The sequence below is a fragment of the Physella acuta genome, unplaced genomic scaffold (genome assembly GCF_028476545.2).
Source record: "Physella acuta isolate Inbredline_101_S28 unplaced genomic scaffold, ASM2847654v3 ptg001197l, whole genome shotgun sequence".
Taxonomy (NCBI): domain Eukaryota; kingdom Metazoa; phylum Mollusca; class Gastropoda; family Physidae; genus Physella; species Physella acuta.
This window is the reverse complement of record NW_026732714.1, coordinates 87,627-105,000: the sequence shown is the minus strand read 5'-3', so window position 1 is coordinate 105,000 and position 17,374 is coordinate 87,627. Positions and strand designations below refer to the sequence as shown.

At 37.6% G+C, this 17,374-nt stretch overlaps 3 protein-coding genes across 3 annotated transcripts in view; 2 read left to right on the top strand and 1 right to left on the bottom strand.

Annotated features, from left to right (window-relative positions):
* The window catches only part of LOC131957035 (uncharacterized), a 4,697-nt gene extending 816 nt beyond the window's left edge, over window positions 1-3,881 (bottom strand). The window contains exons 1-3 of the mRNA XM_059321738.1: window positions 3,765-3,881; window positions 2,681-2,830; window positions 1-903 (exon numbers count right to left, since the gene is read on the bottom strand). The exon at window positions 1-903 is cut by the window's left edge and continues 816 nt beyond it. Of these exons, the coding sequence (XP_059177721.1) occupies window positions 1-903; window positions 2,681-2,755 (978 nt within the window). The 5' untranslated portion in view covers window positions 2,756-2,830; window positions 3,765-3,881. The remainder of the gene's footprint in view (window positions 904-2,680; window positions 2,831-3,764) is intronic.
* LOC131957034 (ileal sodium/bile acid cotransporter-like) overlaps window positions 1-10,252 on the top strand; it is a 21,362-nt gene extending 11,110 nt beyond the window's left edge. Inside the window, exons 2-5 of the mRNA XM_059321737.1 lie at window positions 5,752-5,926; window positions 6,728-6,870; window positions 7,450-7,692; window positions 9,244-10,252. Of these exons, the coding sequence (XP_059177720.1) occupies window positions 5,752-5,926; window positions 6,728-6,870; window positions 7,450-7,692; window positions 9,244-9,678 (996 nt within the window). The 3' untranslated portion in view covers window positions 9,679-10,252. The remainder of the gene's footprint in view (window positions 1-5,751; window positions 5,927-6,727; window positions 6,871-7,449; window positions 7,693-9,243) is intronic.
* A 3,684-nt stretch (window positions 10,253-13,936) lies between these two features.
* On the top strand, window positions 13,937-14,679 carry LOC131957026 (uncharacterized). Its single transcript, XM_059321725.1, has 3 exons — window positions 13,937-14,139; window positions 14,288-14,393; window positions 14,495-14,679. Exons 1-3 carry the CDS (start codon window positions 13,944-13,946, stop codon window positions 14,562-14,564), a joined length of 372 nt encoding a protein of 123 aa, XP_059177708.1. The 5' UTR covers window positions 13,937-13,943; the 3' UTR covers window positions 14,565-14,679.
* Window positions 14,680-17,374: the final 2,695 nt, after the last annotated feature.

Genomic DNA, 17,374 nt, shown 5'->3' with positions numbered 1-17,374 from the left:
TGGGCACACCGTCTTCTCGTTGAAGTGTAGCCTGTGCTTAGTGTACACCTCTGGGGGTTCCCCGTTGTTCTTGCAGAACTTGCAGCTCATCTTGGGCGTGTGTTTGGGCAGGACCAGCTTCTTCTGACGCTCTCGCTCGGCCTCCAGGATGAGCAGGAACTCCTCCCGTTTCTGGGCCTTGTCCTCGTCGCTGTTGACGCAGCGAGACTTGAGCAGGATCTTATCGCACTGGTCTAGGTCCTCGCACACGCCGTTCTCGCTGAATCTCGGGCACTTCTCGGAGCTGGAGCTAGTGACGAAACGCCCCCGGCGCTTGCGTAGTTTTCCGATGTCGATGTGGAGGGCGTTGCTCTCGCCCTCGATGGGGCTGGAGGTTTTGAAGGTGACGCGAGATTTGGGCTCGGGCGGATCGCTGTTCAAGACGGTGTACAGCGACGACGGGAACAGAGTGTTGACGAGGGAATCGTCCTTGATTTGCGATGAAGGCGAGGACTCGTTTGAGTTGGAGGAAGTGTTGGAAGAATTTTCGGAGAAGTAATCGTATTTTTTCGGCGTTACGTACGCTTCCGGTGCCAGAGTGTACCCAGTCCTGGACGTGTCCGGCGACCTGTGCGACTCGAAGCTGTTGGGGTTCACCCCTGTACGCTTGGCTGGTTTGATCGTCCTTGACCGCTTGGCGCAGAAGACTTGTGGAGGCAGACGGCTGGTCACCACGTAACTGTAGACCGGCTCCTCGTACACGTAGGTGCCCTCGGGGTAGAAGACGTCATCAGAGGACAGGCGGCGCCGGGAGGGGGCGGCTGGTGGGGGGTACCAGCCCGGCTGCAGCTGGTAGCTGTAGGTGGAGTCTCCGGTTCTGGAGTCTACCAGGACCGGTGTGGCCGGAATAGTGTTGTAGTACATCTGTGGGACAATGAAGTTTAAATTTATAACTTTTCTATTAATTTAGCGAAACTTTAAGAATTCCTGCATGACCAAACAGAATAAAAATATTGGTTTTACGTTTGTAGAAATGTTCTATAAATGGTTTTACATCTTTGAGTACTAGCTGTAAGTACTCATGGCACAACATCCCCGTGTATTAAAATGGTAACAGAATTGTGTAAGGTCATTTCATTGCTTCAGTTTTAAAAGAAAATAAAAAGTTTAGTTTGTTTTTAAAGTCCTTCAATTTTACAAGGCAATTCACTTTATAATGCGTGAATCTTGGCCTAGTTTCACTTATCAGGTTAGGTAATGGAATCAACAAGAAAACTGAATTCACTCCCTTTACTATCTTAAAATGGGTTCAAATAAGTTGCATGAACATGGGTAGAATATTTTATTGATTATCAAAAGTGCCATGTTAGCTTGACCTGACCTGTGTTATACATGATCTATAGAACAACTTTAAATTGTACCTTGGTATTTTGGCCTGTTATACCTGATCTATAGAACAAATTACTGTACCTTGGTATTTTGGCCTGTGTTATACATCATCTATAGAACAAATTACTGTACCTTGGTATTTTGGCCTGTTATACCTGATCTATAGAACAAATTACTGTACCTTGGTATTTTGGCCTGTTATACATGATCTATAGAACAATTTTAAACTGTACCTTGGTATTTTGGCCTGTTATACCTGATCTATAGAACAAATTACTGTACCTTGGTATTTTGGCCTGTGTTATACATGATCTATAGAACAAATTACTGTACCTTGGTATTTTGGCCTGTTATACCTGATCTATAGAACAAATTACTGTACCTTGGTATTTTGGTCTGTGTTAAACATGATCTATAGAACAAATTACTGTACCTTGGTATTTTGGCCTGTTATACATGATCTATAGAACAAATTACTGTACCTTGGTATTTTGGCCTGTGTTTTACATGATCTATAGAACAAATTACTGTACCTTGGTATTTTGGCCTGTTATACATGATCTATAGAAAAAATTACTGTACCTTGGTATTTTGGCCTGTTATACATGATCTATAGAACAAATTACTGTACCTTGGTATTTTGGTCTGTGTTGTACATGATCTATAGAACAAATTACTGTACCTTGGCATTTTGGTCTGTTATACATGATCTATAGAACAAATTACTGTACCTTGGTATTTTGGCCTGTTATACATGATCTATAGAACAAGTTACTGTACTTTGGTATTTTGGCCTGTTATACATGATCTATAGATCAAATTACTGTACCTTGGTATTTTGGGCTGTTATACATGATCTATAGAACAAATTACTGTACCTTGGTATTTTGGCCTGTTATACATGATCTATAGAACAAATTACCTTGGTATTTTGGGCTGTTATACATGATCTATAGAACAAATTACTGTACCTTGGTATTTTGGGCTGTTATACATGATCTATAGAACAAATTACTGTACCTTGGTATTTTGGCCTGTGTTATGATCTATAGAACAAATTACTGTACCTTGGTATTTTGGCCTGTGTTAGGATCTATAGAACAAATTACTGTACCTTGGTATTTTGGCCTGTGTTATGATCTATAGAACAAATTACTGTAACTTGGTATTTTGGCCTGTGTTATACATGATCTATAGAACAAATTACTGTACCTTGGTATTTTGGTCTGTATTTTACATGATCTATAGTACAAATTACTGTACCTTGGTATTTTGATCTGTTATACATGATCTATAGAACAAATTACTGTACCTTGGTATTTTGGCCTGTGTTGACGGGGCCAGGACTTGGTGGCCAGATACTTTTGGTGTTGAACAAGGTGTACATGGCGGTGTGTTATTGGGCGATGGGCAACTGGGCGATGGTCAACTGGGCGCAGGGCAACTGGGCGATGATTTAATTCTGGAAAAGAATTTAGTTATATTTTTTATACACACATTTTCAAATCACTACCTTATTGTAAACCTGTACCAGAATATTTAAATGCCTTCTGCAGGTATGCAAGTAGTGAACTTTTCTTTGCTATTATAAATACTTCACCTAACCCAAGTTCTTTTAGCATGTGGTAGATCTACTTTCATATTAATGTTTCAGGGGAATTTTTGGGAGAATTTTTATACCAGTGTCCGATAATAGAATCTTTTTAAAAAAAGGGGTGTTAGGTGGTAGTTAAATACACACATTGCTTGCTAATTTCAATGCTAACCCTCTCTCTAACCAGTGGCGTAGGCAGGGGGGGGGTTAGAACAAATTTGTTCCTATATAATGGAGGAGTCTATAATCGGACATCTGTATATAAAACCATCCAATGTTTGATAATGCTACTATAATGAATCCTGATAAGATGAGGTTGGTAAGGTTGCTAACTTTTAGTTATAAACAATGTCAACACCAACCATGTCTCTAACCCGACCAAACTATTGTATCGTACACTGGTGGTAGGAAATTTTAATCTACCTCCTACCCTTGTGCTCAGGGCGTTAAGTAAAATAAGTTTCCTTTGGCTTAAGTAGAAAGGTGCAAGCAAGTATTAGATTTTGAATCAGTAAAAGAAATGTCTGTGTATACTATTAGATCTACTACTACAAACACCTAATGTTAAAGCTAGATCTAAAACTAGACGATTTCGAGCAAGTGACAGAATTTAATATTTAAAGGATCAAAATCCAGCACGAAATGCGGGACTTTAATTTCTATGCTCCTTTGGCTACCAAATTTTACAAATTTATAAATTGAACTTCGAAAATACGACTAGACTAACAGAATACACCAACAAATAAATAAATTATACCAACTTTCTGTAACATAAATGCACATAAACAAAATTTAAGTGTACCTATGTAATGATTCTTCAGAAAAATCCGCACACGAAAAACAAATTCTGTTGGAACCTCGTTGAGTTGTGTGGAGGAAGGCGCACAAGAACTAGGACTGACTGATTGTGTAGAACATTAGACACATATACCTGGTGGTTGGGGTTCAAATCCTGTGCTGAGCACGGTGAACACGAGCTCACATCCGTGTCTACACGAAGCGTGTTTTCGTGGTGGCGCTTGGTGGGGGGGGGGGGGGGGGGTCGTGAATGTACCGTTAAGTAGATTTTATACTGCTAGCTAATGCAAGCTATAACTTGTCCCCGGCTTTAAGAAAGAGAAAAGATTTTTTTTTAAGTAATATTTATTTGATAGTTTTACATAGTCTCAAAGAAAGAGAAAAGATTTTTTTTTTTGCCTCAGACATGTAATTTACAGCGTCAGTTGTGTGTGTTCGCTTTAGTATTACAGTTTTCATCACCGGCTTGTGAGGACTGATACAGATTTACAATGGTAATATTTATTTCTTACTTGTAGCCTACTTTCATTCATTCCAGATGGTTTACTTATACATATATCTAATACAAAGCGTCTAAATATTTAAAAAAAATTAAAAAAAAAGAAAAAAACCTACCTGAAAATGCAAATGTGTAATTAAATGATGATTCAAGGGATTTTTTTCCCTCGGCGTGGTGGTTGAGGGGGGGGGTACGGGGTGGCATTTGGGTTTTTAAGTAGAGCTGTAATAAATTTGTGATTACAGAGAATTACAATGATACAAATTTTAAGCAATCGGAAAAGTTATGTTATTACATCGAGACACATCAAAGCAAACATTCTTCCCTTTCAAACATCTATATCTATACAGTCCTCAAACAATTTTATTTTTTTAAATTTTTAATTCAATTGTTTTAAATATTTAAATCAGTAATAATAATTTGTTTGATAGTTTTACACAGCATCAAATATATGAACATCAATTGCATATATAATAATCAAAGGGAGAAAATAAAATGACATAAGAACTAGACTAAAATAAGGTGTCCAAACTCGGTTTGTCTTGACTGCTTAGTTTACTGTACTCAGTCCTTGGCTGCGGAGTCAAAAGTTCATATTGTAGTCACCCATGGACAGAAATAGAAACGACCGTGGGAGAAGTGTCTCTGTAATACACATACTGATCTATCATTCCAAAAATTTCCATGACATAAAATTGGCCCTTGGCGATGATGGCACGCTACTTGAAATATCCGCCTGTCCGGTTGAGTGGGGGGAAGTGTGTGTGAGAGTGGTGGGGGGGGGTGAGGTGTGTATCTCTTTCTTCCATTCAGGTTGTGCACTTTTAAAAACCTGGGAAACAGAAGACTGTTCTAATGTTAATTTACTTGAGGGCTGATCGAGTGATGTTTGGCTTGAGACTGTCTAAATTAAAATTAATACTTTATTTAGAGAAAAGATAACATAGTTGTCCATAATACAATCGTCTAAGTGTAATTTTTTTATTTACACATAAATTAAGCATATCTTTGTGTAGGAATTCTTAAAGTAAACTTACTTTAAATCTAAACAAACCCAGACCATAACCTTAACACGAAAACCAATACATTAATGTCTACATTCAGAACAATATTTTTTAGAAAGGTTTATCTCTCTTTGATGCAAACATCGATCGTGTGTGTTTTGACACGAAAACAAAATATTTGATTTTAAAAATTCATGTTTGTTACTCCCCTTTGACTGTAAACCATTAGTATTTTCACAAAGTTGTATTTAATGTTATAGATATTTTGTGTCATACCATACAATATCTGACATATTTAGGAGTGGGGTTTTTTTTAAAGTCAAAAACGATTAAGGAACATTAAGGCATTAAGGAAGAAATACATTTTAAAATTTATTTTTTTTATTTTTTTTTTCATTGTGGTTAGACAGCGCATTTCTTGTAGAGACAAAACATTCGATGACTGATATAAAAACTGATAAATTTAAACGCCTTTCCTCGTGTTATAGATCGCGTATGCTGTCGCCAAGACGGTGCCCCAAGAAAACGCTGCCATCTCCCTGGGTATCTTCACCTGTGGGATAGTCCCTGGGGGCGGGATGAGCAACATGTTTACTTACTTGTTCGGTGGGGACTTGGCACTCTCGGTCGCCATGACAACCATCAGCAACATAGCCGCTTTAGGTAAGTGATTTTATTTGTTGTTAAGTGCGTGGGCCGTTCTCTTAAAATTCAGACGATTTTTGTTTTTGCTATACACATAAAGTATTTGAAATTCAAACAATATTTTGTTACTAAATTAACCTTTTGCTTTCCATTCAGTCATTTGCTATCAATACAACTATTTGCTATCAATACAACTATTTGCTATAATTACAAATTCTATCTATAAATTTATCTAAAAACTTAAAGGCGTACAACTCATCTACGCACCTGCACTCTAATCCACACTCCTACTGCTTCTTATCCATACACCTACTGCCTCTAATCCATACAGCTGCTGCCTCTCATCCATACACATCTAATCCACACACCTACTTCTCTAATCCACACACCTTCTTCTCTAATCCACACACCTGCTGCCTCTAATCCATACACCTGTTTCATCTAATCCATACAGCTATACACCACTAATCCACACCCCTCTAATCCACTCGGCTACTCTCTCTTATCTGCACACCTCTTGCCTCTAATCCACACACATCTAATCCACACACATCTAATCCACACACCTCTAATCCACACACCTAATCCACACACATCTAATCCACACCTCTAATCCACACACCTAATCCACACACATCTAATCCACACCTCTAATCCACACACCTAATCCACACACCTCTAATCCACACACATCTAATCCACACACCTCTAATCCACACACCTAATCCACACACATCTAATCCACACCTCTAATCCACACACCTAATCCACAAACCTCATCACCTCCCCCCTCTAACTCCCCCCTCTCCTCCCCTCCAGCTTTTATCCCCCTGTGGATATTCACCCTCGGGAGCACGTTCAGTGACGAGACGACCTCCCTGCACGTGCCGTACTTGAAGATTCTGGAAACTCTGGCACTCGTTATCCTGCCGATATTCGCCGGCATCTTCATCGAGTACAAGGCGAGTATACTTGTGTGTTGTGTGTGCCAGTACTTGTATACTCACTAGCGGGTATCGATGTTAACTTACGTATCGATACTCAAACCCGGGCCTTAGCTGTAACCCTAGTTCAAACCTTAAGACTGGACTAGACATAAGCCTAATCTTAACTCTACTTTTCGAGTCTCCAGTTGGAGTCGGCGTGGTCGAGTCGGTAAAGCTCATGGTTGCTAAACCGAAAAGTCCCGAGGTCGAACCCTCGGGCAGATGAGGCTCGTTAGCAAATCCAAAAAGAAAAGCAGGCTGAAATCGGAGTCAATGGCGTCAAAGGCGCATAACCAGTTGACACGTAATCCTTAATTGTGATGGAAGCATGGTCGAGTCGGCAAAGCTCATGGTTGATAAATGCGAACAAAGTCTCGAGTTCAAACCCACTGGCAGATAAATCTCTATCCCCTTCAACACTAATAATTAAGAACGAAGAAGAAGAAGAATCTCCAGTTGATATTTACAATCCACTTTTTTAATCCCCATTTGATATTCCCAATCCACTTTTTTAATCTCCAGTTGATATTCACAATCCACTTTTCTAATCTCCAGTTCCCAAAGATCGGCAAGTGGATCAAACGCTGTCTGAAGCCAGTGCTAATGCTGGTCGTGACGTTCATGCTTGCTCTCGGTATTTACACCAACATCTTTATCTTCAAGATGATCAAACCCATGACCATCGCTGCCGGCTGCCTCCTGCCCTACGTGGGGTACCTGGTCGGGGGCGTGGTTGCCTTCGTCCTATGCCAGTCCTGGTGCAGGATAAAGACCATCGCCATAGAAACCGGAATACAGGTGAGACCAAGTTACAAATGTTCGATGAATTTAAAAAAAAACGTATATAGGGAGTATGCAGGTTATTATTTTGATAGAGTGGCGATACTAGCCTTGCCAATTTCACAGCCCTGATATCAGTGTGACACTAATCCTAACCCCAGCGAGACACTAATCCTGGACCCTCAGCGTGACACTAATCCTAACCCCAGCGTGACACTAATCCTAACCCCAGCGAGACACTAATCCTGGACCCTCAGCGTGACACTAATCCTGACACCAGCGTGACACTAATCCTGACCCCAGCGTGACACTAATCCTGACCCCAGCGTGACACTAATCCTGACACCAGCGTGACACTAATCCTGACACCAGCGTGACACTAATCCTGACCACAGTGTGACACCAATACTGATTCTATATGCTATATTCTATATAGCAAAAAAAAGGCTGTATTGAAGTACAGGCATTGTTACAAGAACAACTCTGATGTAGTCAGAATTTAAAAAAAAAAATAAACCGGTAGTGATCTCCCCTAAACTTTCTCGAATATTCTTATATAAAACAACAGGGGATGGTAACTGGGGATATAGTTATGATTTTTAATCCATTTTAAATACTGAAACTTTTAAAAATAGAATAGAATCTCAGTAAAAAACAATTGCGCACCAAGCGAACGCCTAATAAAGGTGTGTATAATAGTGCGCAATAGTATTAGTACTTAATAAATTTACATTAGTTTTTGAGAAATCGGAAGTAGCGTAAATTACTACTTCCGGTCAACGGAAATTACTCAAAATTTAACAGAAGGTAGAGAATTAGATCTTTTACTTACATGTGAAATTTAATTTATCTATCTGAAATAGTACTCAAGTTATAGGCTTTTGAAAAATTCAAAGTAGAAAAAGTACCACTTCCGGTTGTCGGAAATCGCTCAAAAGTTGATACGGATCTACGATTTTGATATAATACTTATATATGAAATTTCATCAACCTAGCTGTAACGGTACTCAAGTTATCGTGTTTACACACGGACACACACACACACAGACACACAGACATACGGACAGAATTGCAAAGCCCAGTTTTTCAAACTGGATTACGCATAAAACCTCTAAATTTTGATACATCTGGATTGATAATTTTTGCCCGATTAAAATAAGTCCTCTATGCTTCGGATGTGATGAAGGACTGAGGTGTAATACGGTGAAAATTGTTAAAATTTCAAGTGATTTTTGTGCACGATTACAATACTTTCTCTATACTTCGTATATACGAGAAAGTAAAAACATGATACAGATCTGCGGAAACGCTCTGACGAGTATATTGAGTTCGACAATATTTTATCGTGAATGATTATCAAAGAGTTAAGCAAATATTACCTTTAAATACTGTGGTGCTTTTTCAACTGTTGAATGTTTTATTACACATTTTTCATAGGAGATTTTATTTTACTATCGTGAATATAACGTTAACAATGTAAACAAACTCATTGAAGGTTAGCAAACACTAGGGCAAACTAAAATTTTAAAAAATTGTGCAAGGGAAGTAACTCTGTTTTCTTTGTTTCAGAACTCGGGCATTGCTTTCCTCATCGTTTATCTGTCCCTGCCCCCACCAGACAACCAGCTGGCGGCCGTGGGACCCGCATCGTCTGCCATCATGACGCCCTTGCCGCTCTTTCTCCTAGTCATCATCTACACCATCTACAACCGCTGCCAACGAAAATCTCAGCCCAAGAATGACCAGGACGAAAAACTGACAAAACTTCTGGAAAACGGCGCGGAACAAACGGTAGTTGTGACGACAAATGGGGAAGTAGAAAAACCAAAGCAAGCAGAGAAGGAGAAGAAGAAAAAGAAGAGCATGGAGGAAAAACAAAGGGAGATGACCATGAGACAACTACAGCAGGGAGATCAGCCTGCTGCTATTTTGGTTTTGTGGCGGAAGTTGCATAAAAAGTGTGATGAGAAAACGATGCGTTCAAACTCTGCTACACATGTATAGAATCGAAATCTCTTCAATATTTTCGAGAACTTGGTTTTATAATATTCAGTCAATTCTATATTAATGTGAGACATTTTTAAATTGTCATGACAAAAAAAGAAATCGTGTCAAATATAATCAATTAGTCTTAGACACTGCTTGCATTATTATTAGATTTAAATTTACAAACGTTGTTGATGCCTTCTTGAGTAGGTAGGCTCAAAAATATTTTAGCTTGTCTAACATTAATGGCGTTTTATTTTTATCAAAAGCAATATATCTCTATTAAATCAGTGTCCATTTTCATTAAAAAAAAAATTATATTACGCCGACATGCCAACGTACATAATTAAGCGTTATCTGTGGTGTATAATTATGTATAGCACACAACTCACATAAATCAACTGTTGTTTCGTGGCTATATTGATATTTGATTTGATGTTGCCAGCTTGGCTCTTGTGTTTTTGTCTTGTGATCTACCGGCCAGGCTGAACGTGTTCAGCGTTAGTCTATGACTGCCATAGTGCTCGTCCATATATGACGTCACACAGTCACGTGAACAAGTGGGATCAGACTTGTGTGACGATGTGATAGGTGGGGAGCAATGATTCCCTCTAAACTGCGCGGTTTACGGCCGCGCATTATTTTCCAATATGCCGCGCAGTCCATTTGTTAAATACATATATATTCTTGTACGACTTTCAGAATCCCAGAACACAAAATGCACACTAGCTTTTTCCCCCTCAGAGGGAATGTTGATGTGGAGGGGATGAAAAATGTACGCATTTATTTTTATTGCTTAAAAATAACTATGAAAAGCGTGTTAGTTCTCGTTAGAAGTGCAGATGAAGGGGCGGTGATGAAACTTTGCGACTTAGTGTTAGGGTTGGGGATCTGGCGAATTTTTTTTTCTAAGAATTTTGCTAGGATGGAAGGGGATTAAATGGGCTTTTATTGGTGACGCTTAACATATTTATACTCTTTATACATCTCGTAAAATAATTAAGCTTTTTGGTTAGTATGCTTTCGTTTCAGCAAGGCATTTTTTTAACACTGTGATCTTCTTTTACGTTCATAATTTTGGAAGAGATTTCTTCCAATACAATTAAGTATACCCCAGCTAACACAATTTATCAACCCAATGTCGTTCCAAGGTTGGCCCAATATCGCTATCTTGGCGATAAATTGGCCAAGGTCCCGCCATGCTTATGCCAGGATACGGCCAAGATTTGTACGTGCTTGCATCCCTTTGTTTTGAATAGCTTCCCTTGATACCTTGATATTTAACCGTTTTTACCCTGGCTTGCCAAGATTACAATGATTTATGTATTTACTGCAGCAATTTTATTTAAATAGGTTTGTTAAACTTAATATATGTTCCATGAAATACGTTAAAAATCAAATATAATACTTCAGTTTAAAATTAGATTTAACTACAATCTATGTTGCGTGTTTTAAACATTTTGTTTAATATTTTTAAAATTGTGTGCGTGGCTACCCGTCCAGCGTCACGCTGGTCCATCGCATCTCGGCCTAAATTCTATGTCCACATTCCTTTCTATTGTTATCAAGCCAGCATCCCGCTGGTCTTTGCTTGCCATTCTTCGCTCGCCATTTTCCTCAACAACAGAGCCTTTGTTGTATCAAGCCAGCGGCACTAAGACCTCGTCTTTATCATCGCTTAATCTACCGACGTTTGGATTCTGTTAATAATCCTTTCAAGGACTTAAAACCACTTAATCAACAGGTAACATCGTCAATTTTTATTGATAACAGATTATCCGACAACAGGTGAGCTTGTCGCATCAACAGGTATTGCACCAATTATTGACTTTTTTTTCAACAGTGAGGAGAATAATGTACATAAATTCATATTGCGGTGTAGAAAACACTTTCTGTCATTAAATAAGAGGAAGTCTATTTACATAGTTAGGCATTACAGTAACAGTCTAGGTGATTGTTTTAAATAATAAATATGTTTTCAACGAAAGAACCATCTAAAAGTTCTATTTGGAGAGCTACCCGAAAAAGGGTTAGTAATGATTTAGCTGACTGTATAAGGGCAGTACATGACGTTTCTGTCAGAGGCAGGCCCAGGAATTATGATTATGAGTATGATAGGCCTATTGATAAAAGTAGTAATCAGAAGCCTATTCTCAATGAGTTTGACAGTGTAAATTATTCATCAACACCAGTCACAGTAACTGGTCACCAAGCATGTTATTCAGAAGTTAGAAACGAAGCTCACCATCAACAGACTGGCGCTGAGCAACACATGTATGATAATACTAGCAATTATGATTATACAGATTTAAATGATATTCTGTCGGATGTAGATTGTGAGACAGATGCAGACTCATCGCCAGAAGACAACTATGAAAATAATTTACAAGAGGAAGTCAGAAAGTGGGCTATTGATTTTCAAATAAAAAATGATGCACTTAGTGCCTTACTGTGCTTATTGTGCACCTACCACCCTTCATTACCAAAGGATTCAAGAACTTTGCTGAAAACTCCTAGAAAAATAAATGTTAAAGCTATTACAGGTGGTGCATACTACCATTTTGGAATTGAAAATTGCTTAACAAAATCGAAACATTTATTTAAATTTCTACATTCTCATCCAAATGAGACTCCAGTTATCCATTTGCAAATTAATTTTGATGGTTTGCCTTTATTTAAATCCTCATGCAGTCAATTTTGGCCAATTCTTGGAAGAATTTGTAAACCATTTGAATCTGATCCATTCCTTATTGGTTTGTATTATGGAGGTAGCAAACCAGTTAGCATTGAAGAATATTTAACGGATTTTGTGAATGAAATGCAAGTACTCGAGAAAGGTGCCACTTCACTCAGATTTGAAGACAACGAAGATTCTATTTTTCCTATTAAACTGTGTATATCTTGTTTTATATGTGATGCTCCAGCGCGGTCTTTTGTTAAGAAAACAAAAGGGCATTCAGGTTACTGGGGCTGTGATAAATGTTGTCAAAAAGGGGAGTGGGCTGAAAAAGTCATCTTTCCTGAAATAAATGCAACATTACGTTCAGATGAAGCTTTCGATTTAATTGAAGATGAAAATCATCAATTTCATGGATTATCTCCCTTGACTAGTTTGTCAGTTGGCATGGTCACTCAGTTTCCTTTAGATTACATGCATTTAGTGTGCTTAGGGGTTACAAGAAGAATTCTTTTACTCTGGCTTAAGAGTCCAGTTTCAAAAGGCCTTAGAATAGGAAATCAGGCTGTCCAGCAGATATCAAACCGTCTACTACTCTTCAAAGAATATATTCCACGTGAATTCTCTAGAAAATGCCGTTCTCTGCATGATATAGAAAGGTGGAAAGCTACAGAGTTTAGGCAGTTTTTGTTATACAGTGGTATAGTTGCATTGAAAGGAAATATAGACAAAGTACATTATAGTCATTACCTTTTATTCTTTGTTGGTATTTATTGCCTTACTAGTCCTACTTTATGTTACAGTCATGTTGATTATGCACATGAACTGTTGTGTATGTTTGTAGAAGAAGCTAAAGAACTTTATGGTAAAGAATTTCTGGTTTATAATGTGCATGGGCTCACACATTTGGCAGCAGATGTTAAGAATTTTGGACCACTAGATTCTTTCAGTGCTTTTCCATTCGAAAATTTTTTGGGTATGTTGAAGAAACTTGTTCGTAAACCACAGACACCATTAGAACAAGTTGTCAAGAGGTTATCGGAAAGAGCAGTCTCAGATAAAGGATTATTTTCATCTCAAGATTTTGTAACTGACAAGCCTTATCCTTTTCCAAAAAAAAAACATTGTCTTGGGCCATTGCCAAATGGAGTTAGATGTGATCAATTTGCTCAAATTAATTTTAAAGGTATCTTTTTTTCCATAGATAATGGAGACAACTGTGTTAAAATTGAAGACACTTTCTTTTTGCTTAGAAACATTCTCATTATGGATTTGTCTTCTGAACCAGTACTTGTTGTTGAGCGATTTCTAACATGTTATGATTTTTTTCAATATCCATTATTGTCCTCAAAATTGAGCATTTTTGAGGTGTCAAATCTTTCAGGTAAATTAGAGACATTCAATGTATCAAAAATTGAACAGAAATGTGTTCTCTTACCATACAAAAAGAGATATGTGCTGCTTCCTCTGAATCACAAAGAACAAAAATATTAGAATTTGTTTTATCTAATCCATTTAAGGCTTTAATTTTTATGTAAATACTGTGTATTCATATTTGTTGCAATTAGTATAGTTTATGTATTTAAGTCTGTATTAAAGTTAAAGAATGTACCACCTTCTGGAAACTGTTGAGGACAATGTAAGGATGGTGATGGTGGTGCCAGATGTGTGGCTGCTGCCTGGCAAAAACCAATGTTACTGGCCAAGCACACCAACTGCTGGAGATGCATGGGTGCGCAATGCCAAGCAGCCATGTGAGAGCTGGCAGATTTTTACATATGAGAAAATTCTGCACAGCAATGGTAAGAATTAATATATTTTTAAATTACCAACAATTACTTATATTAAAAATTTTAAATATTAAAAGTAACATATACTTATTATAATACAATTATATTATTGTTTTTTAATGTTTTATTATAACATTTAGACATTTTTATCACATTACAGTTTCCTATGAAAAAATAAAATCACTCGAGAGAAAGGCTCTAGATAAGAGTGATGTTGAGAGCTCAGGATCAGAGCCACATCGGCAGTCACGGCCAACAATTAGATGGTATATATTACAATCTCTAATTTAGATCTTGATCTAAATATATAGCCTCATTTAAGTTTGTTATGTTTGTATAAATAATGAAAATAAAAATTTTGCATTAGGAGTCCCAATGATGATTCTGAATCATCAGAATCATCACCTGCCAGGAAGAAGCAGTGCAGAGTCGGGTGAGGCGGAGGTCAAGGTCACCTATACCTTCCATAAAATATTTGCCACAACCACCTGAAGCTTCCAAAGCTGTTCCAAAACCCCCTGTATCATATGCACAGTTTTCAGCGTCCCCTAGTTTTTCTGGCTGTAAGTGTATTGTATTTTTTAAAAATAAATCATTACTTTGTTAGCATTCTTGCTTTTGTTTGTAAAAAAATTTAGTAAAGATTTGACATAAACTATTTATTTTCTAGTCACCCAGCAAAGTACAGATCAGCTGATGCCATTTTTTAAAAAGATTATGGAAAACAACGCAGAGCTGCTTGAAGAAATCCGGCGCCTGCATAGAAAAGTGGATAGGCTTGAGGCTAAGTTAAATGGTATGGGGGAGGATATGCCAGAAACTATCCAGAGCTTGCCAGAAGGGTACACCTTTCCTTTAGAGACAGTGGAGCAAATGGTCAGCCTGGATAGTTGTCTGAATGACACTGCAGTACAGAAGAGGATGGTAAGCAATGTTATAACAAAATTACTGTTAAATTAGAAACTAGAGTGTATTATATTTCTTTCAATACTTTGTATTAACTGAATACTTTTTGTTCAACAGAGTCTTTACCTCAGCAACTATGGAGGTAAAAATGCTCGACATGGTCTGTTCAGGGTTTTAAAAGAATTAATATGTCCTCAATTGTCGACTCTTTACTCATTTGAAGGCAAAAAAGGAAAACTGAAATTCAATGACCTCCGGAACCTCAAGATGACAATTTTTGGTAAAATGAAAATGGCTTCTTTGCTTCCAATAACTTAAAATTATATAGGCCTATTTGTATATATCTAGAGCTGTCTGCCTATACAGAAAGACAAAGATGAGGTAAATGACAGATATATGGACAGAAGAATTGACAAGGCAAGATGCTGATAAGTTTTACTATTTTTTTTCAGATTCTATACTAAGATCTTTTAAAAATTCTACTATAAAAGAACTGGAAAAGGGGACAAGTGAATGGCTTGCCATGTCTGGTGACCGTGCAGGGGGGAGAAAAAGAAGTGAGGGCCCCAACAAACAGCTACATAATCATAAAGAGGCTGAGTGATTATTTTAAGCATCAGCCCCCCCCCCCCCCCCCCCAATCCCAAGTAAAACAAAATTGCTTACCTTCATTAATGGTATTTTTAAAAAATCATTTTTTTAATAGAAGTACAAGTTTATTCAAAATAACATAAATGCCTTAGTGATAGTGTTTACTACATTGTAAATCTGTGAAAATGCTGAAATTTTTTAACAAATACTATTACCCCTGTTATTTAAATGTATAAATTAAGTAGGCCTATTTTGTTTGAATGTTATTTTTACTTACCATAGTACACGACAGCTTCTGTATTCTTGTACAGTAAATTAAGTTTTTACATTAGTTTAATTTAAACTGTACTTAACAGCTGTTACATTATATGAACATTTTTGTATATTTGTTTTTAATTTGTTTGTATAAAATTAAAAGTCAACATGAAAGCTACTAGACTACTATTTACATATTCATTTTCTATCAGTACTTTATAATATAGTTATAGTTTTCTTACATTTGAATGAATTGTATAATACATATTTTAATAGATGAACAGTTTTTTGTGAATGTATTGCTGCTTTATTACATTTTGATTAAAGTTTCTTTCACATTTTGAAATTAACTTTGTAAATATTATGACTGATATGAGAATGGAGCTTTTTGTATGTAAAAAATCATAATTTGAGCCTATTTTAGGCCAGGATATAAAAAAAGGTTGAGCCAAGGTACAGCCAAAATATAGCCATTATTGGGCCAAGATATAGCAAATATTGGGCCAAGATGTAGCCAGGATAAAATACACAATGAGCCAAGGTATAGCCAAGATATAGCCATTATTGGGCCAAGATATAGCCATTATTGGGCCAAGATATTGCCATTATTCTGCCAAGATGTAGCCAATATTGGGCCAAGATATAGCCAATATTTGGCCAAGATATAGCCAATGTTGGGCCAATATGTAGCCGGGATATAGCCAATATTGGGCCAAGATATAGCCAATATTTGGCCAAGATCTAGCCAATGTTGGGCCAATATGTAGCCGGGATATAGCCAATATTGTGCCAACATTGCGCCAACATCATGCCGAGTTTCACTACCAATGTTTGGCCAAGGTTAAGCCAATGTTGCACCAAGATGTAGCCAATATTGGTAACCAATGTTTAGCCAATATTGGGCCAATATATGTGTGCTGACTGGGACGTGTCAACTGGTTATGCGCCATTGAGGCCATTGACTCCGATTTCAGCCTGCTTTTCTTTTTGGATTTGCTCCCATAGCCTTTGTTCAACCAAGAACAAACTACAAAGCAGTAGTTGTTTGATTTTTGGAGTTGTCTCTCCTAGAACAGTTGCTGTCCCCAGCTGTCCAGCATCATCTGCCCGAGAACACGGTGATCGACTTTACTTTTTAAGAAAACCAAATTTATGGGGTATTCGTTTAGTCTTTTTTTTTAATTTATTTTTTACTTGTATCCCACACGTCACCAGAACTAGGCACAGCCGTCTTTACTTTCCCCAATTCATGCCAGGTACCCGTCAGAGCTGGACGGACTAAATAACCTCTATACCGAACTCACATTGGGTCCTCCCTCTCCCACTCCAAACGGTTTCTCCCTAGACCACGGGGGGAAAAGAAGAAAATCCGAACTCGAAATTTCCGGGTTAGTATTTGAGCACTCTACCATTTGACCACAGTTTCCAACACACATGAATGTCAGTTTCAAAGTGCTGATTTTTTTCCTCTTGTACCGAGACAAGATAAAAACAA